The sequence below is a fragment of the Bubalus bubalis genome, chromosome 4 (assembly GCF_019923935.1).
Source record: "Bubalus bubalis isolate 160015118507 breed Murrah chromosome 4, NDDB_SH_1, whole genome shotgun sequence".
NCBI classification, from domain to species: Eukaryota; Metazoa; Chordata; class Mammalia; order Artiodactyla; family Bovidae; genus Bubalus; species Bubalus bubalis.
The window spans coordinates 3,077,436-3,104,659 of record NC_059160.1 but is presented as its reverse complement, the minus strand read 5'-3'; the positions used below and the strand labels follow the sequence as shown (position 1 = coordinate 3,104,659).

General features: G+C 59.3%; 2 protein-coding genes across 6 annotated transcripts in view; one reads left to right on the top strand and one right to left on the bottom strand.

The window, feature by feature from the left end:
- Window positions 1–7,276, top strand: part of GRAMD4 (GRAM domain containing 4) — a 66,921-nt gene extending 59,645 nt beyond the window's left edge. For 4 of the 5 annotated variants that reach the window (XM_045165220.1, XM_045165221.1, XM_045165219.1 and 1 more), the window contains exons 14-19: window positions 1,641–1,795; window positions 3,271–3,415; window positions 3,967–4,060; window positions 4,693–4,777; window positions 5,081–5,149; window positions 5,279–7,276. In XM_045165220.1, coding sequence (XP_045021155.1) covers window positions 1,641–1,795; window positions 3,271–3,415; window positions 3,967–4,060; window positions 4,693–4,777; window positions 5,081–5,149; window positions 5,279–5,383 — 653 coding nt within the window. In that variant the 3' untranslated portion in view covers window positions 5,384–7,276. The remainder of the gene's footprint in view (window positions 1–1,640; window positions 1,796–3,270; window positions 3,416–3,966; window positions 4,061–4,692; window positions 4,778–5,080; window positions 5,150–5,278) is intronic. The other variant, XM_045165218.1, reaches the window with a different exon arrangement.
- Window positions 7,277–9,655: 2,379 nt separating this feature from the next.
- Window positions 9,656–27,224, bottom strand: part of CERK (ceramide kinase) — a 38,883-nt gene continuing 21,314 nt past the window's right edge. The window contains exons 5-15 of the mRNA XM_045165205.1: window positions 26,780–26,902; window positions 25,639–25,764; window positions 24,072–24,135; window positions 22,235–22,380; window positions 18,738–18,812; window positions 17,882–18,034; window positions 16,215–16,320; window positions 15,570–15,646; window positions 14,676–14,881; window positions 13,744–13,955; window positions 9,656–11,650 (exon numbers count right to left, since the gene is read on the bottom strand). Of these exons, the coding sequence (XP_045021140.1) occupies window positions 11,578–11,650; window positions 13,744–13,955; window positions 14,676–14,881; window positions 15,570–15,646; window positions 16,215–16,320; window positions 17,882–18,034; window positions 18,738–18,812; window positions 22,235–22,380; window positions 24,072–24,135; window positions 25,639–25,764; window positions 26,780–26,902 (1,361 nt within the window). The 3' untranslated portion in view covers window positions 9,656–11,577. The remainder of the gene's footprint in view (window positions 11,651–13,743; window positions 13,956–14,675; window positions 14,882–15,569; window positions 15,647–16,214; window positions 16,321–17,881; window positions 18,035–18,737; window positions 18,813–22,234; window positions 22,381–24,071; window positions 24,136–25,638; window positions 25,765–26,779; window positions 26,903–27,224) is intronic.

Genomic DNA, 27,224 nt, shown 5'->3' with positions numbered 1-27,224 from the left:
CTGCACCCCCAGGACGTGCCCCCCCGACCCCCTGACCCCTACCTGCGCCCCCAGGACACACACCCCCAACCCCTACCTGCGCCCCCAGGATGCACCCCCCCCAACGCCCCCCGCCGCAGCCCTCGGGCGGGCAGTTCGTGCCCTCACCTCCCTCCACCCCTCCCCCAGTGGCTTTTCATCCAAACCTTTGCATTTGGGAGACACGGAGTCCATCCAACCTAGAGAGATGAGATTTTGGTTTCTCGAATCCAGCCCGTCCACTGCTGGCTCGGTGGGCGGGGCTGGTGGACCCCAGGCCCGTGGAACTTGGGTGTCTACCATGGTTCTCTGTGAGCGCTCCTGGGCTCCTGGGGTTGGGGGGGAACAGGTCAAAGGGTACAGGGGTGTGATGGGGGCAGGCAAGACTCGGGGTGGGATCCGGCGTTGGGGCGAGGCTGTGGACAGGCAGCCTCAGGTCCTGTGTCGGGTGTAGGGACTCGAGCTGGGGCTGGAGGGGGCACAGTAATCAGGTGAGTTTTGAGCACGTCAAGGACGTCCCTGGGCTGGGGTGAAGTGAGTCTGGGGTGTGCTCAGGTCCAGGTGGGTTTGCAAAGCATCGCTGAGGGTGGGCTGGGGTGGGGCAGGGGTCAGTTTTGCCCTGAGTGGCCGGGTGGGCTGTTCAGTACCTCCAGGGAGGTGGGAGGGGCAGTGGTGGGGAGCATTAGCGTTTAATCCTGGGTGGGGAGGTGTGCAGCGTGCAGGACCGGCCCCTGCCCGCATTTCAAACCGCCTGGTCGTAGGTTGAGTTCCCAAGAGAACAAGGCTGGGCTTGGAGTCGAGGGTGGCGGGGAGACGGGAGATGGGGTGGAACTGGGTGGTGGCCTGGCAGGGCCACAGGGGTACCCAGAGAGGCCCCTCGGAGGCTGGGAAGGGGCTTGGTGGGGAAGGCGGAGGCCTGTGGAGCCTGGCTCGCTGGGCTGAGCTGGGTGTGGAGCTGTGGGCTAGGGGTTCTGATGGTTGGGGGCGTCCCTGAAGTTTCTGGTGGGTGCAGATGCCGACGTCCCCCGCTGTGAGGGTCGTAGCAGGACAGGGAGGGGGGCACAGGTGTGGAGAGACTGCCCCAGGGCCAAGGTCGGGGTCCTGAAGTGACCCGGCCCCTGGCCTGGCCCAGCCCACCCGCTTAGCTCAGGCCCCACCCCCACCCCGGGAAGTCACACCCCCTCTCCAGGCACGACCCCCAGGCCTGGCTGCGGGCTGGGCTCTCCTGGCCCAGGCGTCCCCTGCCTGGAGCTGGCACTGGGCCCATCCTTGGCGCGTGAACGGGGGCGGGCAGGCTGGGGAGGGGTCCCCCAAAGTCCTGCTCACATCCCCTTGGAGGACGGTGACTCATGGTTCTGTTTGGTTGGCTGCTTTTAGGGACAGTTTATCGTGTGGCCTGAGTCACCTCTGGGCTTGAGATAACGGCACCCAGAAAGGCCTCCCTCTCAGCTGGGGTCCCTGCCCTGCCCTGCGTGTCCCCCTCCCAGGACCACCGTCCTGCACTTGGGTCCCGGGAGGCCCTCCAGGGAGCACTGGGCCCCCAGGCAGGGCAGGGACTGCATGCTGGCCACTCGGGTGGGGCTGCAGGGTCTTGGTGAGCCGGGACCTCATTTGTCCCCCAGGCCTCTACGCCGGAATCAAGTTTTTCCTCATCGATTTTATCTTCAAACGCTGCCCGAGGCTGCGAGCCAAGTACGATACTCCCTACATCATCTGGAAGAGCCTCCCCACGGACCCCCAGCTCAAGGAACGCTCCAGCACCGCCGTGTCGCGCAGGGTAGGCCGCATGCCGCTGGGGAGGCCTGCCCGCCTGCCCCGCTGTGCCTTGCACCCGCTCCTGGGGAGACTCTGATCTTGTGGGGCCCTGGAAATGAAACAGCTGTGCGGGCAAATTCCCCGTGACCAGCTCCACTATCCCAAGGTCCAGGGTGACTATCCCAGAGCCGGACAGCCCTGGGCAGGGGACGGCTGTTGGGGGAGGTCCCCACCCACCTGAAAGACCCCTGCCCATCCAGACTGGCTGAGGAGCAGGCCCTGCCCAGCCAGGTGGGCCCCCAGGCCCCAGGCAGGAGGGTTCAGGGTGCTGGAAGCTGGAGTCCTGGAAGGGCCTGGTTCCCGATCCCTGGCTCGGAGGCTTGGGCAGCAAGGCTGAGACGGCACATTCAGTGCTCACAGGCTGGTGGAAGGCTCTGTGGGCGTTGGGTACCATGTCCAGAGCCAGGATGCGGAGGGCACGCTGGCCTTGCTGCTCTTCTTGGGGTCCCAGACTAGTGGGGAGATTCTGGGCTCGGTAGGACTCCCATGGAGGTGTAGGAGGACTTCCTGGAGGAGGTGATGTTGGGTTTCAGCCTTGTGTCTGGGTGTCCAGTGATGCCTTGATGCCTCTGTCTGTGGGAGGGAAGCTCTGGGTCAAGCGTGGGCCGGGCTTCCTGGCTTCTGGGACCGCGAGGCTCGTTGGGGGCCTGAACTCACAGGCCAGGTGTGCAGCACACAGCTCGCTGAACCCGTGGGTGGGCTCTGGTCACACAGACCCAAGTGGACGCAAGGGGTGAGGCCCACCTTAAGCAGGCTCCCTAAGCGTCTTAACCAGAGAGCCAGGAGGCGGGCTTCCCGGGGTGGAGGGTGACCCTACTGGGCGTCCCACGCGGCTCCCTCAGCGGGTGGTCGTGACCTCGTGTCATGCGGCCCCCGCCCCTTCTGCTGTCTTGGTCTTGTGCGCGTTGTCCCTTCCGGCTGCTGTCGGGACGCGACAAGGTGCGGTGACCCTGGGACGCCCCTCCCGCCCTGGGGCCGTGCTGCGTGGCTGTGGCTGACTCTGTCTGATGGTCTCGGTGGCCGGAGCTTCGGCCGGCCCGGGGTGGGGGGCCGTGCGTGGCCGTGGTTGACTCTGTCTGAGTGGTCGGTGGCCAGGGCCTCGGCCTGCCTGGTGTCCGCAGCGTGGCTGTGAGCTGCCCTGGGGCTGAGCGCCGGCCAGCTCCGCTCTGACCGCACGAGCCGGCTCGGCCTTGGCTCAGCGGCTGGGAGGGGCATCGTAAGAAGGGCCCCCCGCGGCCAGGCAGCTCTGCCCAGGGTAGGGGGCTCATGGGGCGAGGAGGGCCGGGTCCCCTGGGGGCCCTCCGGGGGGTGTGCGCCCACGCCTGGGTGTGCCTGCCTCTCCTCTTGTCCGCGTCTGCAGCTGGGCCCAGGGTGGGGGGCGACTGTGTGCACCGCCCCCTCGGTGGGTGGCGCTCACAGGCACCCGGGCCTCCGCAGCTGCAGACGGCCTCCTCCCGGAGCTGCGTGTCCAGTGTGCCTGCCGGCCTGAGCAGGGACGAGGACACTGGCCGCCTGCACGGCGCCAAGAAGGGCAACTTCCACGAGATCTTCAACCTGACGGAGAATGAGCGTCCCCTGGCGGGTACGTGTGTGCTGAGCCCGTGGCCAGGCCCGGCGGCTCACCCGCCCCGGTGCTGGGACCCAAAGGCAGGGACGGGCCATGGGGGCCGGGGGAGAGCCCCCTGGGCCAGAGGTCGGAGCGGCCAGGCGCATCTGCGGCGGGCGGTCTGGCAGCAGAAAGGCAAGCAGGCATGGGCAGGGCGGCTTAGATGTTGCGGCCTCTGTCGTGTGTGACCCTGGCTGGCGGAAGACCTTTTGCAAAGTTTCAGCCTTGAGCTTCTCCCAAGCTCTCTTTCTGCTGACCTAGACCTTGACCCGTGTGCTCTGAGACCCATGGCCCCAGTTTGATCTGTTTAAACCAGGCTTTGCCTTCATGCCCCTGCCCGCCCACGTGGGAGGGGGCGCCCGTTTCCCAGCGGCTTCAGCCCCTGCCGCTGCGGGTTCCTCCCATGGTGGAGGGCGAGCCTCGGACGTTCCCCAGAAGCCGGCACTGACGCTGCCAACGCGAGTGCGGGGCGGGCGTCTCCGGGGGGAGCGTCTCGGCCGAGTCCTGTCTGGCTTTGTTCCCGTTAGTGTGTGAGAACGGCTGGCGGTGCTGCTTGATAAACCGGGACCGGAAGATGCCGACCGACTACATCAGGAACGGGGTCCTGTACGTGACGGAGAAGTGAGTGAGCCGTGAGTGGGGTGCAGGTGGGCACGACCCCCGGAGGCGGCCAGGGTCTGAGCAGGCATCCCCCCGGTCCAGCGTCTGCCCAGAGCCGCCCAGAGCCACTGGGCCCCGGCCCTGGAGTCCAACATGCCGTAACCGGGGTGCCCTGGTCTGCTGCACTCGTCATGTGGCGGGAGGCCCCCTCCCCGGCCTGGGCCTCGAGGGCGGCCAGCAGGCTCCTTGTTCATCCCCCTTTGGGACGAAGCAGCCCAGCTGCCCCGTGGGGGTGGGGGCTGGGGAGGAGACCCTGGTCTCAGCCTGAGGGGCCCCCTGACCACCTCGTCCCCCACACTCTGCCGAGGACCACGCCTCCCTAACCCCACCCCCAGGCAGACCCTGGGCCTTGGATGTACACCTCTCCCGCAGGGCGCCCTGCGGGCCTTGTTGCGGGACCTTGAGTGGGGTTTGGTGGGAGCGCTGGGCTTTAGACTCAAGAAGCCACAGGACTCTGTAAAAGCGAAACCGTTTGTAGGAAGCCGGCATGTCTCAGTCGGTGAGGGGGCCCCGTGTCAGGGCTGTGGGTCGGCTGCTGGCGTGGCCCCCGGTTCACGTGCTGGATTCTGTCCACTCCCCTGACCCCCCCATAGTTATCTGTGCTTCGAAAGCTCCAAGTCTGGCTCTTCCAAGAGGAACAAAGTCATCAAGCTGGTGGACATCACAGACATCCAGAAGGTGGGTGCCACCCCCCATCTCAGTAGCGGGCGGCTGTGGGGTCGTGAAGCAGGGAGCCACCCTGGTAGCGGGGTTGGTTAGAGTGTGAACCGTCGGGCTGTGCTTCTGGGTGGCATCTGTGCAGGCACATGATCCACCTGTGTTCTCTGGCTGGCGAGGCCTGGGCCTGTGGGGGTCTTGCCGTCCGGGGCTCCGTGGAGGAGAAGGTCCTGGGGTGTGGGGAGGAGAAGGTCCTGGGGTGCAGGGAAGGTGGCCCTGACCCCAGGAGAGCCCCAAGGCGACGCGCCTGCTGTCTGCTTTCAGTACAAGGTCCTCTCTGTCCTGCCGGGGTCGGGCATGGGGATTGCCGTGTCCACGCCGTCAACCCAGAAGGTAAAGGTGCTGGCTGGGGCCCCGGAGGTGGGCGTGGGCCAGGGGTGGGGGTCTGCCTGCGTGGCCTGGTCCCATGTGTCCCTAGCCTGCGTGGACTCCCGCCTGCGCCTGTTTGCTCCCTCCCGCCAGCCGCTGGTGTTCGGCGCCATGGTGCACAGAGACGAGGCGTTCGAGACCATCTTCAACCAGTACATGAAGATCACGTCCGCGGCAGCCGCCGGCAGTGACAGCTAGTGCTGGCTCTCCTGGACTCCTCTGGAAGGTTTTCTTTTTCTTTTTCTCAACATTTTGGTAGTGGAAAAAAAAAATCGGACATCCTCATGATCTTTTGCAATAATCCCCCCAGATGTGTGGTTTCCGTTGTGTTGACCCTGCGTTTTGTAGACCCCTTTGTGCAGGGGTCAGGGCTCTCGAGGGCTCATCCCGTGGATGCGGGGGCCACTGGGAAGGACGACGCCACACGGGACCCGCCGCCAGGCACGGCCGGGCCCCCTCGGTCCCCGCGGGGCAGAGATCGCCCAGCCCGGGTCCCGGGCACCAGCAGCTCTTCTGCAGCAAAGCCATAGGAGGAGCGCGCAGGGCCTCCCTGTGGAGAGGGACGTCCGCGCCGGGTGAGGGGGGTCCCTGCCAGCGTCCGTGGACGGGCCGGCCCTTCAAGGAGGCCCCCGCACGCGTGTTGGGAGCACGATGCCGGCCAGCCTCTCGGGGGCCCGCGATCGGCCTCGGGGATGCGGAGACGCCAAGGACGACAGCCGCTCGGGGGGCTCCGAGCTTCGGGGCTCGTGCCGGCTTCCAGGCTGCAGGGCCGGCTGGGTGAGGGGCTCATGGGCTGGAGCAGGAAGGATAGGGGTGCCCCAGGCACCCCCAGGTGGGCTGTGAGAGGTGCTGAGCCTGCTCGGCGTTGGCAGCAGCAGAGAGCAGAGCCCGGAGGCCGGCCGCACCCTGGTGCCCCCAGATGGAGGGGAGCGGGGTCCTCGCAGGCCTGGCGTCGGAAGCCGGCGAGGTGTTGGGACTGGCCCGAGACCTCGGGGATGGACATGCCGAGCTGCTCAGCACACTTCCAGCAACGGGCCCCGCCGGCCCTCAGCTTGTCCCGCATCCCCCGGTGTCACTGGGGTGGTTGTTTTTTGAAGAAACAGAAGATTATATTTTTTACAGAGAGCAAGCTGTTTTTCTTATTTTTGTATCATTTTTCAGATGTGATTTTTACCTTTGCTCCTAATTTGCTGGTCGGGTGAGTGACGCGGTGGCCTCGCTCAGGTCACACCCCCAGAGGGGTCCCCCCGCCCCATGGGGAGCCTCCCCCACCAGCTCCCGAAGCACACGCCCCGGTCCGGACCGTAAGGGCGGGGCCAGCCCGGCTCCCATTCCCCCCGGCGCTGGGATCTTTTGATTCTGCAGGTCGACCTTGAACGGACGTAGGTGGAGTCCACCCTCAGCCGGGGCTTTGGCCCCTGGTCAGCACAGGTGGACCGAGTCTCGGGCTGGGGGAGGGTCCACAGCCAGTGGGGCCCCCCTCCGGGCCCGAGGCAGGCAGGGTGGCCCTGGACTGGGTCCAGGATGACTGCGGGGGCGACACCCGGGAGTGCTGCCGGACCCCTCGCTGGGGCCACTGTGTGGTCAGCGTGTGTCCCCAAGCCTGGGGCAGGGGCCCTGCAGGGGAGCGGACTTGCTGTCTTCAGAGCCGCGTGGCTTGGTTTGAGTCCCTTCCGAGGAGAAAGGGAGATGAAAACTGACCATGTGCTGGGGGCGGCCGCCAGGGGCCGCGGCGGGCCCTGCTTGGAAGCCCGGGGCCTCCGCTGGGAGGGTGCAGGCCTGGGCAGACAGACGCCCTGTCGGCGAGAGCCCGTGTCGTTTTTACTGAATCGTGTAAATCTGGGCAGATGTTTAATTTCTGCGACTAATCACGGAACTAGAATGAATGTTAACATTTTTTATGTCTGAAGCTTGAGTCTATTTTCAATCTGTAAATACTCCTTACCAGTGTAACTTTTGTTCTACAAAAGGATTGTACTGTATGAAGAACTAATTGAAAAAAAAATTCTCCTGTAACATTTTTTTTTTTTTAAAAAAACCTTGTTTAAAGAAAAAAGTCTTGTATAAATTATAAATTTTTATTTAAATAAACCTGTGTTGTGCTCACAGTGGGGGAAGGTGTGGGGAGGCTTTCCTGGCGGGGTCCCGTGGCCAGCAGCGCTGGAGGGCAGTGGGGTTTTGGCGTCAAGGCCGAGGGGCGAGGTGGGTCCCCCAGGAGTGGGCCGTGGGGGCAGGGTGGGGGGCTATGCACATGGACAGGCTGGGAAGAGGGAGGCAGAGGCTGGCTTCCAGAAGAAGGAAGCCGGTGATGGGTGGTGGCTGGCGGGGAGGGGTGTCCAGGGGCAGGCACACACCCTGGAGGGTGGAGGGAGCTCAGGCCTGGCCTCCCAGGGGACCGTGGGCATCTCTGGGGCTGGGTGCTGCTTGCAGCCCCCCCCCCCATGCTGAGGTTGAGAGGTGGGAGGCCGAGGGGCCCTGGGCAGAGGGGTCCTTGGTACCACGTGTGGTTCCGCCAATCCACTCGCCGACACTGGACACGGATGCAGGAACCTGCCTGGCTTCTGCAGCCACTGGGGCCGTGCAGTGACCTGTGCTGGGGGCCCGGCGGTGCAGGTCAGGGGGGTCTGGGGGACAGAAGGGGGAGATGGGAGCACAGAGGGAACGAGATGAACGTTCTTGTTCTTGAATTGGGGCTCTCTCCACAGGTGCTGTTTACAACATGGCATTTGGGGAGTGGATTTTATGACTGACGGACAGGTAGATAAGCAGGCCACACGCTGACCAAAGTGGGGTGCTTATGGTGAACCAAGAACTCAGTCTGGTCCAGTTCTCCCCACGGTAACCAACTGGCAAAGCTGATTCCAAAGTTATTTGCTGAAACAGAGACTCGAGTGAGGCGTGAGGGACCCTGAGGACTGCAGGGGTGTCTGGGACTGGCAGCTGTGGTCGGTGATCCGAGGGAGACCCTAGTGTCCGGCTCGCTGAGATCTGCCCCAAAACCACTGGGACAGGAAGCCCAGCCCCTTCCTCTTGTGGACCCAGCATCCTCCACTGTCAAGGGCTGGCATCCCACCAACAAGGTCGTGAAGGAAGACAAACATTCCAGTATCTGTGACTACAGACAGCCCCCAGGCCTGCAGATAAATGAGGCAACCTTTTTTGATATAATCCCACTCAAAAAACAACTGCATTTCTACTTAAAGGAGAGTAGCCTCACAATAATGATGTTTTTAAGAACAAATGCAAATTGAGAGATGTGGAAAAATTCTAAAGCTCTATTAAAAGACATGAATGAGGACTGACGTAAATGAAAACATATGCAATGTTAATAGACTGGAAAATTCTGTTTCATGATGAAAATGTTTTAATACCCGCTAAATGAGACAAGCTACAGAAAATGACACAGTATGATGACTTTATGTAAAGAGCAAAACCTGCAAAACTAAATACACTATCTCAAGATAAACACATGGGGGGAAGGGAAAAAACCTTTCTTCTACCCTCTTACGTTCAGTTACTGGAGTCTGCAAGTTAAATCAACAAAAGGCAAGTTAGGAGAAAAGGCATAGAGTGTTTATTTAATGCTAATATTGACGTATTTTTTTGTTCCTGGAGGCCGTTGTAGAAAAAGAGTCTGACCCAAAGAGGTGGTCAGAGTCAGGGTTTTATATGCCGTTTTAATAAAGGGCAATAAATTTGTCAAGAAGTGACAAGATAAAGAAAAGGGAGCTTGGGCTTTTTGGGTGACGTGAACATACTGAGGAATTTTATTTGCGGGGAAACTAATGGACCAGAGTGAAAGTTGCTCGGTTGTGTCCGCCTCTTTGCGACTCCGTGGACTATACAGTCCCTGGGATTCTCCAGGTCAGAATACTGGAGTGGGGAGCCTTCCCCTTCTCCAGGGTATCTTCCCATCCCAGGGATTGAACCCAGGTCTCCTGCATTGCAGGCGGATTCTTTACCAGCTGAGCCACAAGGGAAAGGGGCTGGCAAACAGAACGGAAGGGTGGTTTTATTACTCAGGTTGGTCTGGCTCTGTCTCCAGGGACACGGGTGGCCCCCGAGGGCAGGGGGGCTGACCTGCACAATTGGGAGGGCGTGTCCCTCCAGGCAGACGTGGGAGGGGCAGGCGGCTCTGTCTGCATTCGCTGCTGCTTCGCTGTCCTCTGCTCAGAACACCCTCACGCCCCAGTGGCCCACGTGGGGTGCTGTGTTCTGATCCCCTCACGAGGGTGAAGCAAGCGATTCGCTCCAGTTTTAAAACCATAGTTCCCTCCTCCGTGGGGGCAGGGGAGGCTCGGTCCACAAGGGCACACGGGGAGGAGCCTGGGGGTGAAGATCAATTCCTTGGCGTGGGGGGTGGGCTCACCATTGCTCATTTTCTTTACATTGTACGTGTTTTCACACAAAAAAATACTCTGCTTTGAAAGACAACAGGAATTTGTAAGAGAAAAAAAAAAAGCCACATTCTGCCCAAAGTAACAACTTTATTGGTCTTCTCAAACATATCGGAGCAAATTCGCCGTCTTCTAACCTTGAAGCCAGCAAGATTAGAAAGGAAGTTAAGCCCCTTTCTGTTGCCACCGCCAGTTCCACGGGGCCGCTGTGAGGGCAGAGGCGGCTGGCGCCGAGGGGCTGGCACGCTGGCCGCCCTGGCCGCCGCATAACTGGGAACAAGGAACTGCGGCATCGCCGGGCACAGGGTCACGACTGGACCAGCACTTCCCAGCGACCCCGACCCCGGGTCCTCCCCGTCCAGCCATCAGTTCCGATTTTTCCTTAAAATCCTGGAGTTTAGGCTGTGGTCACTCCACCAGAGTCCTGGCTCGTGGGAAGGTCAGAGAGGTACTCCGGTCCCGGGGTTGGGGGGGGGGAGGTCATCCGCAGCGCCTGGGGTGGGGGTGGGGGCTCAGACAGTCACATGACCCCCAGGGACAGTTCCAGAATCTGCGGTTTTGAAGGTCAGCAAGCGGTTGGTGAATATGGCCAAGGCCACTGGGGACCACGTGGCATTACAGGGGTGGGGGTGGGGGTTCCTTCTTGAACAGAACATGCTTACTCGGCCTACACTGTTTTTCTAGCAACACAATGGGCTTCGGGGCAGACCAGTGATTGACGTTTCGCAGGGACGATCAAGACCGCGGAGACCCTCTTGGGGACCCTGTAGAAACACGGTCTCCTGAAAAACTCCTGTCGAAGCTGCCCTGGGTGGGAATGAGACAGGACATGCAACACATACGAGTTCTGAGAATGAAGGACATCTGTTAGACGCGAAGGTGACCGCCGGACCCTGTGTGGTGGCCGGTGGCCCTCAAGCCGTCTCTTGTAACAGTCGAACTCCCTTTTCACAAGTCCAAATGGGGGCAGCATCCTCTTAGGTCTCAGATAAAGCTGCTGCAGGTGCGTCGTCCACGCACAGAAGCACAAACACAGATGAAACGGGGCCAGGCCAGGCGCCCCCCGGTCCGGGGTGGGGCCCGCACTTGCGCAGCAAACAAAGGAAAACACGGCCAGCGAGGACACTGTATGCTGTTCCGGTTTACAGGACGCGCCTTGCAATAAATACATGGAAGTGTGAAGACAACAAAGGCATGGGCTGGGATCAGGTGTACAGACGGGGCTGCAGGAAGGGCACCCCGGGACGTGGGACCCTCTCCCCACGGCGGTGGGGCGCTCGGTCCGAAGTTCACGGGCTGCTTCCCGTCGGGCCACCGAGCCCGGGGAACGGCAGCCCCCGCCGTGGGGAGAGCGCTCGGGGCGTCTGAGCGCTGAGACACTCGCCAGGGCGCCACGAGCGGCTGGTTTCCGAGGCGCCTGACCTGTCCTCCCGCCGGATTGTCGAGAAGCGCTGCTGTGACAGGAGTGCAGCCTGGGGAGTGCCTGCCGCGCGCTGGACCAGGCTGCCCCGGAGGCGGACCAGGACATCGTTGCCTTGTAGACGTGCAAGACAGGAAGGGTCCAGATGCGCTGCTCTAACTGTGAGGGAAGAGGTAAGTGCTACAAAGCGAACCGCGACTGAGCAGGGGCTGACCACCAGCGCTGCAGGGCAGGTCCTGCCGAGCAGCCCAGGGACCCCATGGACGCCTGCGGTGCAACGCGCCGCCCTGAGTTGCTGCGTTAGAGCCACGGGCGGGCCGTCAGCACGGCTGCAATCTAAGGGGCCCGCGCTCCCCAGCCGGCACGGGCCACCTGCCGGGGCTGAGACACATGAGATGCACCCACAGACGCACACAGAACCGAAAATACCAAATGCATCCACAAAAACTGCTGACGAAAACGTTATTTTTCTAAAATCAATATTCAGCTATCAAAAATAAATTTCTAAATTTGAAAGTATCGCAACATAATTGGTCTGTCGTCATTGTCTGGGACACGGTTCCCACAGCTGGCCCTCAGCCGCGGGACTCCTGCTTGGGGCTTTCTTCGATTCCTCGTGCGAAGAGCCGGACCAGCTGGCAGTGGACCCTGCGGAGACAGAGGGTCACACTGAGACCCCGAACCCCGGCCCGGGGGTGAGGCAGACCTCAGTCACCAGGGGGCGGGTCAGGGGCTCGGAGAAATGTCCTGACACCCCCGAGAGACTTGAGTTTGCAAAGGGCTGTCACGGCCAAGCGGAAATCCAGGACCGTGCAGACCCACCCATGAGCAGAGGGACAGCCCCACAGGCCAGCTCCCTCCCCTCCTGGGTCCGCTCATCAGAACCGAGCCTCGAGGAGCACTCTGAGCGTCAGGAGATGCAGTCCGGGAGGCGAGGGGCCCCACCTTCCACCACAAGCACAGCGTGTGAGCCTGGGGCTTGGAGGTCTGCCGGGGCTCCTGGGCCCACCCCCGACCCCAGCAGGGCCTCCTCCCCACGTTATGAATGACGTCACAGGCGCCTCAGAGATGCTGGGTCATAAAAACCCCCGAAGTGACGCGCTGTTCCAGACACCGTAATATCTATCAAGATGCACAGGATCTATTTCGCGAAAGAACCTTTCCAACTGTCAACCGTTCCTAAGCCGTCATTAAAAATACTTGCATTTCCTGAACTTGAGAAATAAGTCGACCGAAAGTGGAGCCCCGCACACAGGACCGCGGGATGGGCTTTCTTGGGACCTTGGAGCCCTCCTGCCCTGAGATGCAAGGTGTGTGGTCACTGCCACGCTGGCTGCACCCCGGCTGCAAGAGCAGGGACAAGCAGGCTGGGCCTCAGGAGGCTGGAGAGTCTGCCCCTGCCCATGGCTTTGCTTGGACGCCAAGGGTAGAGAGGCCCGGCCGGGGTCAGTGGCTGGTTGCCTGAGAAGCCATCTACAGCGGGGTTATAAGCGAGGACGCGCAGCCGAAACGTGGGAGATGTGCCCCCAGCTGTCCTTCCACGCTGCGGGGGCGGGGCTACGTGCCCGCTCGTGGCCACCTTCCTCATGTAACCCACTCACGATGGTCAACGAGGGCCCAGTGTGGTTTGCTTAAAGTAGGCTTCCCTGCTGGCCCAGACAGTAAAGAATCTGCCTGCAATGCAGGAGACCCGAGTTCTTCTGGGAAGATCCCCTGGAGAAGGAAATGGCAACCCAATCCAGTGTTCTTGGCTGGGAAATTCCATGGACAGAGGAGCCTGGCGGGCTACAGTCCAAAGTGTTGCAAAGAGTTGGACAGGACTAAGCGACTAACACTTTCACTTTCACTTTTCTCTCAAGATCCTAAAGATTCTTGTAACAGGATGGAAAGAATCCTTCTAGAATTAAACAGTTCCCCTCAATCTCTTAGGGGCTTCCCAGGTGGCGCTAGTGGTAAAGAACCCGCCTGCCAACGCAGGAGACGTAAGAGATACAGGTTCCATCCCAGGGTGGGAAGGATGCCCTGGAGGAGGGAATGGGAACCCACTCCAATATTCTTGCCTGGAGACCCCATGGACAGAGGAGACTGGCAGGCCAGAGTCCATGGGGTCACAAAAAGTCGGACACGACTAAAGCAACTTAGCACGCTTGCACCCACACCTCCATCAACAGCCCTTTTTAAAAAAAAAAAAAAAAAAAGAATGCGTTTTGTGTTCTTCCATGGGGGAAAAAACCTTTTTTGGCACTTATATTAAAAAAAAATCTCTCTCGGCACTTACATTTCACCTGGTTATGTAATACATATAACCAGATTGCAGATTCCCAAGTCCAAATACAATAGGCCTAATAGATTTGGGGCTGGAGGGGCAGGCCTGGCACCCTGGACCTTAGCTTGGCCGTGGGTTCCTCGGGCTGGAGCACATCCTGGTGGAGTCAGTGGACCCAGGGCTCTGAAAGCGCCCACGAAGGGAGTTTGTTAGTTTAAGTCGTTAGGAGACAAGAGAGGGAACAACGTGCAGGGTGTGGCAGAGAAAGTGAAACGGAGAGGCTTCCACCCCCAGCATCCTCCCAACACTGGGACAAGGGTGTCTCCCAGGGACCATCCTGGGCATGCCCGTGCGTTCACAGCGGGCTGCCACACGCCAGGCTGTAGGGTGCCAGGCTCCCAGAGCCCCCGGGGCACACCCATGCATTCACGGCGGGCTCTCACACGCCAGGCTGTGAGGTGCCGCCTCCGCTCACCTGACCTCGATGGCCGGGCTGCTGAGCACCTCCCCGTCGCAGTTCCAGCTGCTGCTGGAGGCGCGGCAGCAGCAGGAGGTGGGGTGCTCGCTGCACAGCGGTCCCAGCCGCTTCTTCCCGCGGCCCAGCACGCTGCTGTCCTCGTCCTCCGCGGGCTTCGACACAAACTGGAACTTCTTGACGCGATAGACTTCCACGAAGGTGAAGTCAAACTAGCAAGAGACAGCCAGACGGGAACGCACTCTCAGCGGCGCTGCGCTGGGGGCATGACCACCGTCCGGGGCCTCCCAGGGGCCCCCCACAGCATGGGGACACGAGAAATGGTCACCACCACGCTTAAAACCCGGTCTCATCCACACTCGAGGCACTTATTAAAGAATCCCGTGGTTCCCGAGCAGCGACTTGTACCGTTCTTTACCTTTTTAACAAGCAGTACTTTAAAAGCCACATGGAAACACTGTTGGGCCAGATCTTAGAAAAAACTTAACAGCCATGAACTTTACTACAACCTGAGCCCGATCAAGAGTTGCAACTGTCTGGACAGCGTTAGACTCGGGATCCCCCCGACCCCGCGTCACTACACGCGTGGCTGTGACTAAGGGTCTCAGCAGAGCCCCTTCCCGGGAGCCCGCAGACTGCTGTAAGTGGCCTGCGAGGGCAACAGAAAACGGCGCTGCATCGGCCTGTCCTGTCTGTAAACAGGAAGAGAAACAACAGGGGAGCGTGTGGAGACATTTGCGTCGCCTGGTGTCCAGAGTCAAGGCTTTATAAGTGAGGCTTTATACGGAGGAAGCATGGCCGAGTTCACAGTGGGTGAAGGGCAGGCAGAGGAGTCTCTGCTGCGGCCCCTCGCACGCACAGCGATGCCCCGCGGGGCCGCCCGGGCGGAGGCTGTGCTGCCGCAGGCGGCGTGGAGGCCACGGGACCCTCACCTGGTCGCCCTGGTTGGTGTGCCTGACCAGAAAGCGCAGGAAGTTGAACCGGGAGCACTTCCGGATGAGGATGAGGTCGGAGGAGCCGTCCCCCAGGTGGGCGGCCGGGGAGAGGCCCTGGGGGCTCCGGGGACAGGCACAGGACATGTTGGTGGCGTTGATGGCCAGGAACTGCCCGCAGAGGACCTTCCACTCCTCCACCTCCTCTGAAGTGGGAGGAAGCATCAGTTCAGTCGCACAGTCGTGTCTGACTCTTTGCAACCCCATGGACTGCAGCATGCCAGGCCTCCCTGTCCATCACCAACTCCCGGAGCTTACTCAAACTCATGTCCATCGAGTCAGTGATACCATCCAACGGTCTCATGCCATGTTAAACTGGGACCCGGCAGGCGGGGGTGGGCTTCCTACCCCTCGGCATCAGCACAGAGACAGCCCGCCCGCAGTCACCTCCCGAGAGGCAGTCCTCCCCAGGGCGGGGCTGGGGGGCTCTGGGACCACCTCTAGGGCAGGGGTCGCCAGATCTGGCCTGCCACCTGAGTGTGTGTGGCCTGTGAGTTAAGACTGAGTTTTACATTTTTAGATGGTTGCGGGAAAAAGAAAATGAGGAAAGTACTGTGTGATGTATGGAAATGACATGAGACAAATTTCAGCATCCACAAATCTCCCATGACTTTCATCTAAGGCCTCAGCGAGGCCACTCGCTGAACCCCCAGTTCTAGAGTGTTCTGGAGATATGCGCGGAGTAACTCATAGGGATGCAGCGAGAGGGGCCCTTCCACAAAATCTGCTCTTCCCCAAGGTCCAGCAAAGCCCACGGGCGCTCAGCCTGGAGGAACCGAGGCGCGGGTGCTCCACAGAGAGGGAGGAGGGGCCCGCTGGGCCCAGACACCTTACCCGTGCCGTCCAGGCCGTCCAGCGACCGCTTCTGCTCCTCGTCCAGCTGCTGCCTGCTCTGTCTGCACACGGGGCACCTGCGGCGACAGCGGCCGCGTCGGCGACGTGCACAGCAGGGCCCGCCAGCCCCGCCCGCGCAGCAGGCCTGCAGCCTCGGAGGCGCCACTTAGAAACACTTCCCTTGCATGTTCATTTGAGCTCTCAAAATCAGATGGACTCTTAGAAATTACACGGGCAACATATCCTTCTCAGAAATTTATGGAAGTTACAAAAAGCCAGTCGCATCCCTTGGGGGCCCTGTGTCGGCTCGGGGGAGGGGTGAGCTTGGCGCGCAGTTGGGCGGGTGGGGGGCACCGGCAGGAGCAGAAACCAGCTGCAACGCCTGCCGTGGACCCTCCTGAGCCCTTGTTCCCTTCGCACGACAGGTAACACAGCGGCCGTTTGGTCCAGTAGGTGACAAGCGAGTCAGCGGCTCAGAGCTCAGGGTGTGGGGGACCCCTTCAGGGTCTGGGGGACCCTGGCCGCTGGACATGATGAAACAGCAGCCCCCATCTTACACTGCAAGGACCGCCCCACTCACAACCCCAGCTGGTCCTGCTTCCGTCTCATCATCTGAACAGAAACACACATGTGAGACGCGCTTACCCCGCCCGGCAGGGCTTCCGGTCCCTCGGGGAGCCCACCGTGTGCTGAGCTGGCAGGAAGGACACTGTGCCTTCGTAGCAGTGATGGGAGAAGAAGGTCTTCAACCCTGAGGACGGAGCAGGAGGGAGAGGAGACAGCGCCGTCAGCCTCGCGGAGGGGCTGGTGGGCAGCCGGGGACAGAGCATCCGCAGAAGGACAGGGCCCCTCCGGCCTCTGGCCGAGCCGCCGCCGCCGTCTCGGGGCGCTGCAGGCTCCTGGCTTCCAGGGCCGCCTTCCGTGCTGGCAGAGGGGGCGTCTCGGCCACCAGGGACCCCTCGTGGCCTCGGGTTCTGCCTGTGAAGCCCCGGGCGCACCCCCAGGCTTGGGCCTGTCGTCCTCAGCTCTGGGGTCTCTGGGGGCTGGCTCTCATGATAGAATGCTGACTGAGGAGGAGCTGCTCCTCGTGGATAGGTAAAGAGAGCGGCTTCTTGGACGGAATCTAGTCCTGGGGAAGATGCCACGGAGACGGCCGAAGTGAGGACGAGAAAACGACACAAGCGCGGTGGACAAGCAGAGGCGAGTCTGAGAGGGCTGACTTGGCTCTGAAAGAAGGTCTGCTGTGGGTTAAGCACTATCAAATTTCACCGTGAGCTACAGAGACAGTGTTCCTGGAAGAAGAGTCGACTGATGCGGCCAACTTCACTGTTGTCTTATTTTAAGAAATTGCGACACCCCACCTTCAGCACCCCCTACCCCAATCCGTCAGCAGCATCATGGAGGCAAGACCCTGTACCCCACAAGGGTTACGACTCATGGAAGGCTCAGATGGCAGTTAGCGGTGTTTAACCGTAAAGAACTTTCAGACTGAGGTATGCACCTTTCTCAGCTACAATACTACTGCACACAGCACCCCCGAGTGTACGCACAACTTCACATGCACAGGGAAAGCAAAAAATTCACGTGGCCTGCTTTATTTTGACATTTGCTTTCTCAAAGGGGTCTGGAACTGAGCCCTACGTGTCTCCAAGGTGTGCCTGTAAATTTCACCCAAAGGTGAACCATAAGGGGAGTGACCAGAGAAACGCCACATTAAATACAACCAAAAAGGAGGGGATCCCTGGCGGTCCGTGGCGAGAACGCTCGTATCCACTGCCCGGGGCCTGAGGAATCGGGGAACTAAGATCCCAAAAGCCACGTGGTGCAGCCAAAAAATAAAAATAAATAAGTGAATACAGCCAAGGCATTCACCTCAACCACAAGAGCGCCAGATTTTGAGCCCTTTGTCTTTTCAAGCCCCCTTCTGCATGGAGGCTGCCTGGTGGCTCCGCTGGTAAGGAATCCGCCTGCAGTGCAGGGGACCTGGGTTCGATCCCTGGGTTGGGAAGATTCCCTGGAGAAGGGAAAGGCTACCCACTCCAGTATTCCGGCCTGGAGAATTCCATGGGCCGTATAGTCCAATGGGGTCGCAAAGAGTTGGACACGACAGAGCCTTTCACTTCACTCTGCATTTAAACGCCACAAGCTGGTGCTCCACACGGCCTGAAACTGCAGACCCTCACTGGTTTGTCTGACCTGGGGTCAGTCGATCTCCATCCCCGGCCCTGCACCCGGGGAGCCGGGGGCCCGCGCCCCAGGGAGAGCGAGCAGGCAGGGGCTGGGGGCGCAGGGAAGGCCGGGAGCCGGGTTACCTGAGAAGTCGTATCTGATGAGGCCCATCCACCGCTTCCTCTCGCTGTCCTTGATGATGTCCCCGTAGAAGCCGTAGCCCAGCAGGGACACCGAGTACCGCAGGAGTGTGCTGTCATGGTGCACGGCCGACACGTCCATGGACAGCGAGTCCCCTGCGGAGAGAGGCCGCGTGGGAGCCTGGCTCAGATTTCCAAAAGGGGTTTGGAAAGCTGCTCTGTGGGGAGGGAACAACAACACGGCCAGGAAGCTCGCTAAAGGCTGCTAGCTGAGAGGACAGTGGTCTTGAGGAGGAGGACGAGGCGCCTGGCTTCTCAGCCATGAAGTCACGAAGGCACCGCCTGTAAACACGGCCCTTGTGACTGCGGGGGACACGGAGCATAGGACTGCCGTCGGGGACGAGGGCAGGGCAGGGAGCCACACGGGGGCCCTGCAGGCGCCTGGACAGCGCCGAGCAGTGACGACTGCTGCAGGGTCTCCTGCCCCGGGGACGCGCCGTCTAGAGGAGTTGGGGGGGTCTGTCCCCCCAGGATGAGAGCCCTGAGCAGGGAAGAGAGCTGAGAGCAGGGCTCCAGACAGGCGGGGGACGCCTGGCCAGTGCAGGGGGTGAGGGGAGAGCTGGCCGGGGCACGGGTGCCAGGCGCCCCAAGGCTGGGTGAGGGCCCTGGAGGGTCTGAGCAGCGCCTGTGTTTCTCAGGGTCACCCAGCTGGACGAGCTGGATGGTGGCAGGGGAGGGCGGCAGACAGGGCCCCGTGGGGGGACGGGCCAGGGCACCCGCGTGGCGAGGCGGACGGATGCCCGTGTGTGCCTGGAGCCCTGGGGTCCCGCGAGCCGGGCAGCAGTGACGGGGCGCCTACCCACGATGATGTGCAGAGCCGACGTCTCCGCGTCGTTTGTGCCGACGGTCGAGTAGCACACGCAGTCTGTCGACCCTAAGATGGGGAGACATCCTTAACGTCGCTGCAGGAACTTAAGAGCCTAACGTGTTTCCAGGTAGAGAAGCAGTAAGCACTTCCTTTCTTCCAAGGACCGGGAGGAAGTACGGCGTAAATACAATCTACCTACAAAATTAGTTCCTGTTTTATAAGGAATCTCCACACTGTTCTCCATAGTGGCTGTACTAGTTTGCATTCCCACCAACAGTGTAAGAGGCTTCCCTTTTCGCCACACCCTCTCCAGCATTTATTACTTGTAGACTTTTGGATTGCAGCCATTCTGACTGGCGTGAAATGGTACCTCATAGTGGTTTTGATTTGCATTTCTCTGATAATGAGTGATGTTGAGCATCTTTTCATGTGTTTGTTAGCCGTCTGTATGTCTTCTTTGGAGAAATGTCTGTACACGCTAAGGAAACCAGAATTGAAAGAGACACGTGTACCCCAATGTTCATCGCAGCACTGTTTATAATAGCCAGGACATGGAAGCAACCTAGATGTCCATCAGCAGATGAATGGATAAGAAAGCTGTGGTACATATACACAATGGAGTATTACTCGGCCATTAAAAAGAATACATTTGAGTCAATTCTAATGAGGTGGGTGAAACTGGAGCCTATTATACAGAGTGAAGTAAGCCAGAAAGAAAAACACCAATACAGTATACTAACGCATATATATGGAATTTAGAAAGATGGTAACGATAACCCTGTATACGAGACAGTAAAAGAGACACTGATGTATAGAACAGGCTTTTGGACTCTGTGGGAGAGGGAGAGGGTGGGATGATTTGGGAGAATGGCATTGAAATATGTATAATATCATGTATGAAACGAGTCACCAGTCCAGGTTCGATGCTTGGGGCTGGTGCACTGGGATGACCCAGAGGGATGGTATGGGGAGGGAGGAGGGAGGAGGGTTCAGGATGGGGAACACATGTATGCCTGTGGCGGATTCATTTCGATGTTTGGCAGAACCAATACAATATTGTAGTTTAAAAATAAAATAAAACTAAAAAAAAAAAATTAGTTCCTGAGGTTGTTACTGTTTGTTGTTTAGTCGCTAAGCCATGTCCAATCTTTGTGACCCCAAGGACTGTAGCATGCCAGGCCTCCCTGTCCATCACCAGCTCCTGGAGTTTACTCAAACTCATGTCCATTGAGTCGGTGATGCCATCCATCCACTCATCCTCTGTCTTGCCCTTCTCCTCCTGCCCTCAATCTTTCCCAGCATCAGGGGCTTTTCCAGTGAGTCGGCTCTTTGCATGAGACCATAGCACTGAGGTTGAGTCATCAGGAATGCTGAGACTGACCTTGATTACTATCAATGAGCTCCTCACAGAGCTTTCAGAGACCTCTTCTGGGCCCTGTGTGGGGCATGGGGGGTGGACCTCGGGTGGCAGGGCAGGACGTGCAGCAGTACCCGGCTGCTGTGAAGATGGGCAGCAGCCCTGGGGCTGCAGACCACCAGCCCCAAGGGGCTCAAGGGGAAGCACACCCTAGACAGCTTGTGAGGGTCACAGAAGCGGCACAGTGGACCCGTGGGTCCTAAGAGACCCGGAGCCCCAGCCCAGCCCAGTCCCGGGTCGTCTGTGAAGGGCAGGTGACCTCAGAGCACCCAGCTAGTGCCTGGATCAGTGATGCTACAGGTCCTCCCTAGGCCTGTCCTGGTTCTAACTGGGTCACCACCTGAGTGGGCAGAGAATCTCCCAGGTGCTTATTTATAGCAGAATCCTGGGCCCTGCCCCACCCCCGAGATCCTGACTCAGTAGGCTGGGAACGGGGCTGAAACTGAAATTTAAAACGTCTGCGGAACAGCTGAAAACCCCCGTCTAGACTTCCCCAAAGTAAACTGACGGTGCCCAGAACTGCACACTAAATATCACACAGACGCTCGACCAGCACCGACCGAGACCCACAGTCACCACCGTGCCGGCAGGCACGCGAGCTCCGGCCGCAGGCAGGGTCCAGACGCCGTGTCCTCAGGCCCCAGAGCATTCTGCACGCCCCTCAGCCTAAGTGACGTGGGATGGGGCTGCAGGTCCATGGTTGCGCAAAGACGCGCTGGATCGCAGGCAGCCTTGGTCATCTCTCAGAGCAACAGAATCTGGTCCAGTTTGCGATCAGAGTAAAGGCTCTTTAAGTGTTAATAGTTAAGCTAAGCTAACTGATGCTTCTTATGGCTGGTAACATATAGACTCATAACATACAAATGTGCCCTCTGACCGTGGAACCTCACCAGCATCTTCAGCCAGAAAACGGGGTGACGGCACCATTCACGCCCGAGCCTGACCCAGCAGGGTCCCCGCCGCTGCAGCTCAGACAAGGGCGGGGAGGGCGTCCCCTCCCGGTTCAGCTCAGTTCAGTCGCTCAGTCGTGCCCAACTCTTTGCGACCCCAAGAATCACAGCACGCCAGGCCTCCCTGTCCATCACCAACTCCCGGAGTTCACTCAGACTCACGTCCATCAAGTCGGTGATGCCATCCAGCCATCTCATCCTCTGTCATCCCCTTCTCCTCCTGTCCCCAATCCCTCCCAGCATCAGAGTTTTTCCAATAAGTCAACTCTTTGCATGAGGTGGCCAAAGTACTGGCGTTTCAGCTTTAGCATCAGTCCTTCCAAAGAAATCCTTGGAAGAAAAGTTATGACCCCTCCCGGTTAGATGTACGCAAAGCCCCTGCCTCACCTCCTACCCCCCGACTACAGTGGGTCCTTTGAAAGAACGAGGTGCTTCCTTGAGTCGTGAAACATGCTGAGCCAGCCAACTCAGGACAAGCCAGCCACCTTACACCCTGAGGCCCCCCGCCCTGACACCCAGCCCCGGCTCCAGGCACCAGTCGCTTCTTCCAGGCCGCCGCCTGTTCCCCGGGCTCCCCTTCTCCTCCACTGTGCTCCAGGCCCCACTGCCCACCCACCATCAACAGCTGGCTCTCTGAGAGCACAGACCACCGCCACCACCTGGTGGGAACCTGGTGCCCGGGGAGGAGGGCAGGACCCCTTCCCGCATGCAGCCGTGGTCCCATGTCAGGTGCGTGGAGAGAAGAGCACGCCTGAAATGGAGTGAACCTGAAGGCAAAGCCACGGGCGACCCACCCGGCCTGCACTCGGTGGACAGACCCTGACGCCCGGCCCCCTCACAGTGGACAGACCCTGACGCCCGGCCCCCTCACAGTGGACAGACCCGGACGCCCGGCCCCCTCACAGTGGACAGACCCTGACACCCGGTCCCCTCGCAGTGGACAGACCCTGACACCCGGCCCCCTCATAGTGGACAGACCCTGCCCACCCACCTCCCCCAGTGGACAGACCCCACTCACCCCAGCCCCCAGTGAACAGAGCCCGAGATCCGGCCCCACTCAGTGGACAGACCCTGCTCACCCCACCCCTCAATGGACAGAGCCCGACGTCGGGCCCACGTACCCGCAGGGATGATGCCTATGCGCAGTGGGCTGGGCACCAGCGTGGCCCGGGGCTGGTTCTGGTCCACACCGGCGTCCCTCTGCGTCCTGCCCACCAGGCCGTGGAGAACCTCGCTGAACATGCCGTCTCCGCCCACGCACACGATGCTGCGGGAGGAACAGGGGGCAGACTCAGCACCCGTGGCCGGCTCCCAGCTCCCCGAGGGTCCAGGCAGGGCCTTCCTGACTGCCTGTGCCGCTGGGCCGCCGGCCCCCACACACCCACTTTGCTCCTGCTCCCGCCAGACGGCATTAGACCCTCTGTGTCTAAGGAGGGGAGCCTTCGGAGCCCGCTGTAGCCACAGGCCGGGCTCTGAAAGGTCTGGGGGACCAAGTGAAGGCGGGGCTGGGACCAGGCCTCAGAGGACGCCCCTGCCTTCCAGCATGGCTGCTGAAAGGTAAGCCGGCAAGACCCCCACAGGCCCCTCTTCCCCTGCCAGCCCTGCCCAAGGCCCCCAGGAGCTTGGACCCTGTGGCAGGCGACACACGGCTCCCTCCTGGCCCCGCCCCCACCATGGCCCACTCCCGCCGTGTGACCCTGGATCTGTTGACCCTCAAGCTACCTGACGTCCCCAGGGCCACAGTCGCCCACTGGGGACCCGAGAGCCTTCTCGGGGCCCTGGGAGCGGGAGCAGTGACACTCAGGACGCCAAGCGCCAGCAGAGACGGTGCTGGCGGCCCTGGTCACACAGCTGGAGAGACAGGGATGAGGGTCAGACAGATGCTGGCTGCACGGGCCCTGAGCCTTCACATGACCGGACGGGCCAGGCCCCCAGCTCAGCTGACGTGCCCCCCCCCGCTGGCTACACGGGATTCGAAACCTGCTGGGTGACGCTCGGGGAGCACCTGGTCACGGGGACTAGCCAATTCTCCCCCAGACATCCTGGAGGGCATCCCCCTGTCCTGTGCCCTCTGCCAGCGTCCAGCCACTCCTGCCCAGGACCCATAAACCCTGGCGGCCTCCCGGTTCCAATCCCACCTCCATGCTATTCGCCATGTGAGTCTCAACCAAAACTCCCGCGCCCAGAGGGGCGCCGTGTGTGAGCTTTCCGTCTCCTCACCACCTTTCCCGCTCTCTGCTCATCCACCAGGCCCCGACCACGTACCAGCCCTGCGCCGGGCAAGGGGACAGCTGTGCCTGAGGCAGAGGAGGCCCGTCTGCAGGAGCTGAGAGCACAGAGACAGCAGAGGCGCAGACGGGGACCAGCCCTGCACCCCCATGCCATCACAGCCTGAAACGCACACCGGGTCCTGACCCAGAGGAGGTCTTGGACCCCAGACCAAGGGACAGGCGGCAGTCACTGGCCGGTTCTCCGCAGTTGGCCCCGCCAGGAAGGCCGAGGACCCGTGCGGGGCTACAGGAGGCCAGAGATACGGCCCTGCATCTGAAGGCCACACCTGCCTCGGGGCTCTTTTGTTTTAGGGAACTAATGGAACGCGTGTAGAACCTGGGTCAGGACAGCACACGGGTGACGGCGTCTGTGTCGGGGCCCATCTCCTGGGCAGTGAGTGATGCCGCATCTTAGCTCTGAAGGACCTCCTTGACTTTAGGGCATACACACACATATTTAGGGACAAGAGGTGATCACCTTCAAATGAAAAGATTTCTGTATGAGGCAGTAAGACTGAGAAGGGAAACCAAACTTCCACGGCGGTCCTCTGAGGAGCAGAGGAACACAGGGTCCTCTGCAGGTCCTGCTTTGCCCAGCTTGCAGAAGAGGCAGGTTTACTTCGGGAGGGAGGGCGGGAGCAGGGCCGGTGAGGACGGGCTGCAAGTAGCAGATGGGGGCCTCACTCACCCGTCGTACTTGTCGATGTTGAGCTCATACAGACTCTCCTTGGCATGATTGGCACGTTCAGTTACTGTGGGAGAGACAACATGAGCTTGTAGCGTTTACACTCAAGCCTGAGAATCCACTTTAAAGTGAAGGCGGTTTAAACCATTTTAAACTGAGGGCCTATAAAATCCTCGGGGGGCTGGCTATAAGGAATCCTCCTTAGTCTTCCCGAAATCCCATTCACGGAGAGGGATGGAGCCGGCCTCGGGGAGCACGGCCTCCCAGAATACACTCCGCGGGTAAGACGTCCCAATATTGGTGCTTGCTGCTGCTGCTAAGTCGCTTCAGTCGTGTCTGACTCTGTGCGACCCCAGAGACGACAGCCCACCAGGCTCCCCCGTTCCTGGGATTCTCCAGGCAAGAACACTGGAGTGGGTTGCCATTTCTTTCTCCAATGCATGAAAGTGAACAGTGAAAGTGAAGTCGCTCAGTCGTGTCTGACTCTTAGCGACCCCATGGACTGCAGCCCACCAGGCTCCTCCGTCCATGGGATTTTCCAGGCAAGAGCACTGGAGTGGGGTGCCATTGCCTTCTCCTTATTGGCGCTTAATTGCCAACAAATAACGATTTTGGGGGGAAGAGGTTACATCTTCTAGTTCATAGTTTCCCCTTAGTAGCCAAAGGACTTTGTAAATTTTAGAATACCAAATGTAGAAAATGTCAATCCGTCGTCCCTTTACTCACTATAATTTCTAAAACTCTTGTGCACACAATTTTGTGTCCTTTCTCCCTCAGCATCTTATCACAACCCCCTTTCTATCACTGAAAGTTCCTTGTAAAGACCATTTTAAAAAACAAACTATTCCTCCAGATTCAGCTCAATGTTATCCATGTTTCTTGTTTGGGGCATCAGTGGTTTCCATTGTTACGCTTTTATAAAAACGAGTCAAGAGACATTTGCGTACCTCCCTCTCTGCACAGCTGATGGTTTCCCCTGGGAAGTTTAAAAAACCCTAAGACGCCTGACCCGCACTGCCAAGTGGCCCTTTAATAAGTTTACGCAAATCCTTCGAGGCACCGAACAGGAGGCACTGTCTCCCCACAGCCTCCCAGCATCGAGAACTTGCTCTGAAGCTCAGTGCCACAAACGTGGCATCGCACCGTGGTTCTTTAAAATGTCACTCACTGGTGAAACAATTTCTAAGCCTTACTAACTGCTTGCATCTCCTGCAAGAACCTTCTGTCTGTGGTCTTTGTCCTTTTGCCTCTTGGTGTTTTTCTTGAGGGATTTATATGCTAACCGTCGGCTGGAACAGTCTACACTCTTTACTTTGCATTCTTCTCATTCTGGCATGCCAAAACCCCGACATTCTATTTAGTTAAAAGACTCTTAGGGAATTCCCTGGCAGTCCAGTGGTTAAGACTCTACACTTCCACGGCCAAGGGTCCAGGTTCAAGCTCAGGGAACTGCGATCCCACAAGCTGCATGGTATGGCCACACACACACATAGTCTTTATCCAATTAAAACCTTCCCTGGATCGTTCCCAATCTTACTTCTGCACACCACGCAGAGCCCTCACGCCTTACCAATGATCTCGGTGGTGATGGAGGCCAGTGTGAAGAGCGGGGCCACTTTCTTCTCATAGATCCGCTTGCCCTGTCCTCTCCCTCCGAGCGGGTTGATGAACACCAGCAAGTGCTTCGGTCGAGATGCTACGGAACAAAAACAGCGCCTAAGTCACAGTGAAGGGTGCGTTCAGACTCATTCCGAGGTCCAGCTGGACAAGCAGAGGACCAAGCGCCAGAGGTCTGAGATGGGGGGAAGGTGGACACACTGGTTAGACGGCGGGTAGTAGACACCCATCCCGTCCGGCAGAATTAGACGGTGAAATGCAGAGACCAAGTCCCACCACCCAGATGCAAAGCCAAAGACGTGCTTTTCCCAAGCCAGGAAGCCACTCTGAAGCTGCTACGTGGGGAATGCTGCCTTCAAATACATTAAAATCCAGTCTCTAGATCTAGATGCCAAATTAATTTTAAATGCTAGAAAAGCAAGCTAAACACATGCTCTTTCTTTTCTGTGGCTGAAGATTGTACTCAGTTGTTGAGACTGTATATTAAGACTATACCCAAAAAAGATTAGCAAAATATCATATATATGGTGATAAACACTAAGTTTCTACTGCATGGCACAGGGGAACTATATTCAGTATCCTGTTATAAACCATAATGGAGAAGAATCTGAAGAAAAACATGTGTACACACACACACACACACGTATAACTGAGTCACTGTGCTTACAGCAGAAATTAACAGGACACTATAAATCAGCTATTCTTCAATTAAAAATATATACATATACCCGAACCACATGGGCCTTCCAGGTACAAAATGAGCTACTGTTTTGTAAATGGGACAGACAGACCGTCCTTACATAGCAATAATTCACAGCTCAGACACCCCCAGGTGGACACAGGCGATCCCCGGGCACCCGGTTTAGTCCTCCTCACCTCGAGCGCAGGTCTCACCACCCCAATGCCCAGGAAAAGAAACCCAGGCCCACGGCGCCAAGGGGCCTGCCCCGGCCTCACGCTCATAAGTGAAGGCGCTGGCGCCTGGGGGCCAGGCTCCGGGCACCCCCCGCGCGGTCCTCTAACCAGAAAAGTGTTCAGAAGTCACAGCGTCTCGCTATGTCCGCTTTTGCGCCGAGCACAGTGCAGGCACGTACTCAGCGCCTCCAGCAGCTCCCGCAGGGTCTGCAGCCACAGGTGGTACAGCTGCTCCTCCAGGCACCAGAACGTCACCTGCGCCCACCTCCAGCGGTGCCGCCGCGCCCGCCGCACTCGGTGCACTGCACGGAGAACACACGCGTGAGCCCCGGGCCATGCCCCGCTGCCTGACGCGCCCCTTTCCGAACACACGCGTGAGCCCCGGGCCACACCCCGCTGCCTGACGCGCCCCTCTCCTCTGACCAGTTAATCCCTTCCAGTGTGTATGAGGGAAGAGAGTCTACCCCTCAGCTCTTTTAACCCATGTAAAAAAAAGAATAATAATAAAGAAATATAAAAGATGAACAAACATTAAAAGCAGAGCTTGGATACGCATAACTGACTCATTTGCTCTCCAGCAGAGGTTAACACAATGCTGTAAACCATCTATACCTCAGTAAAAAA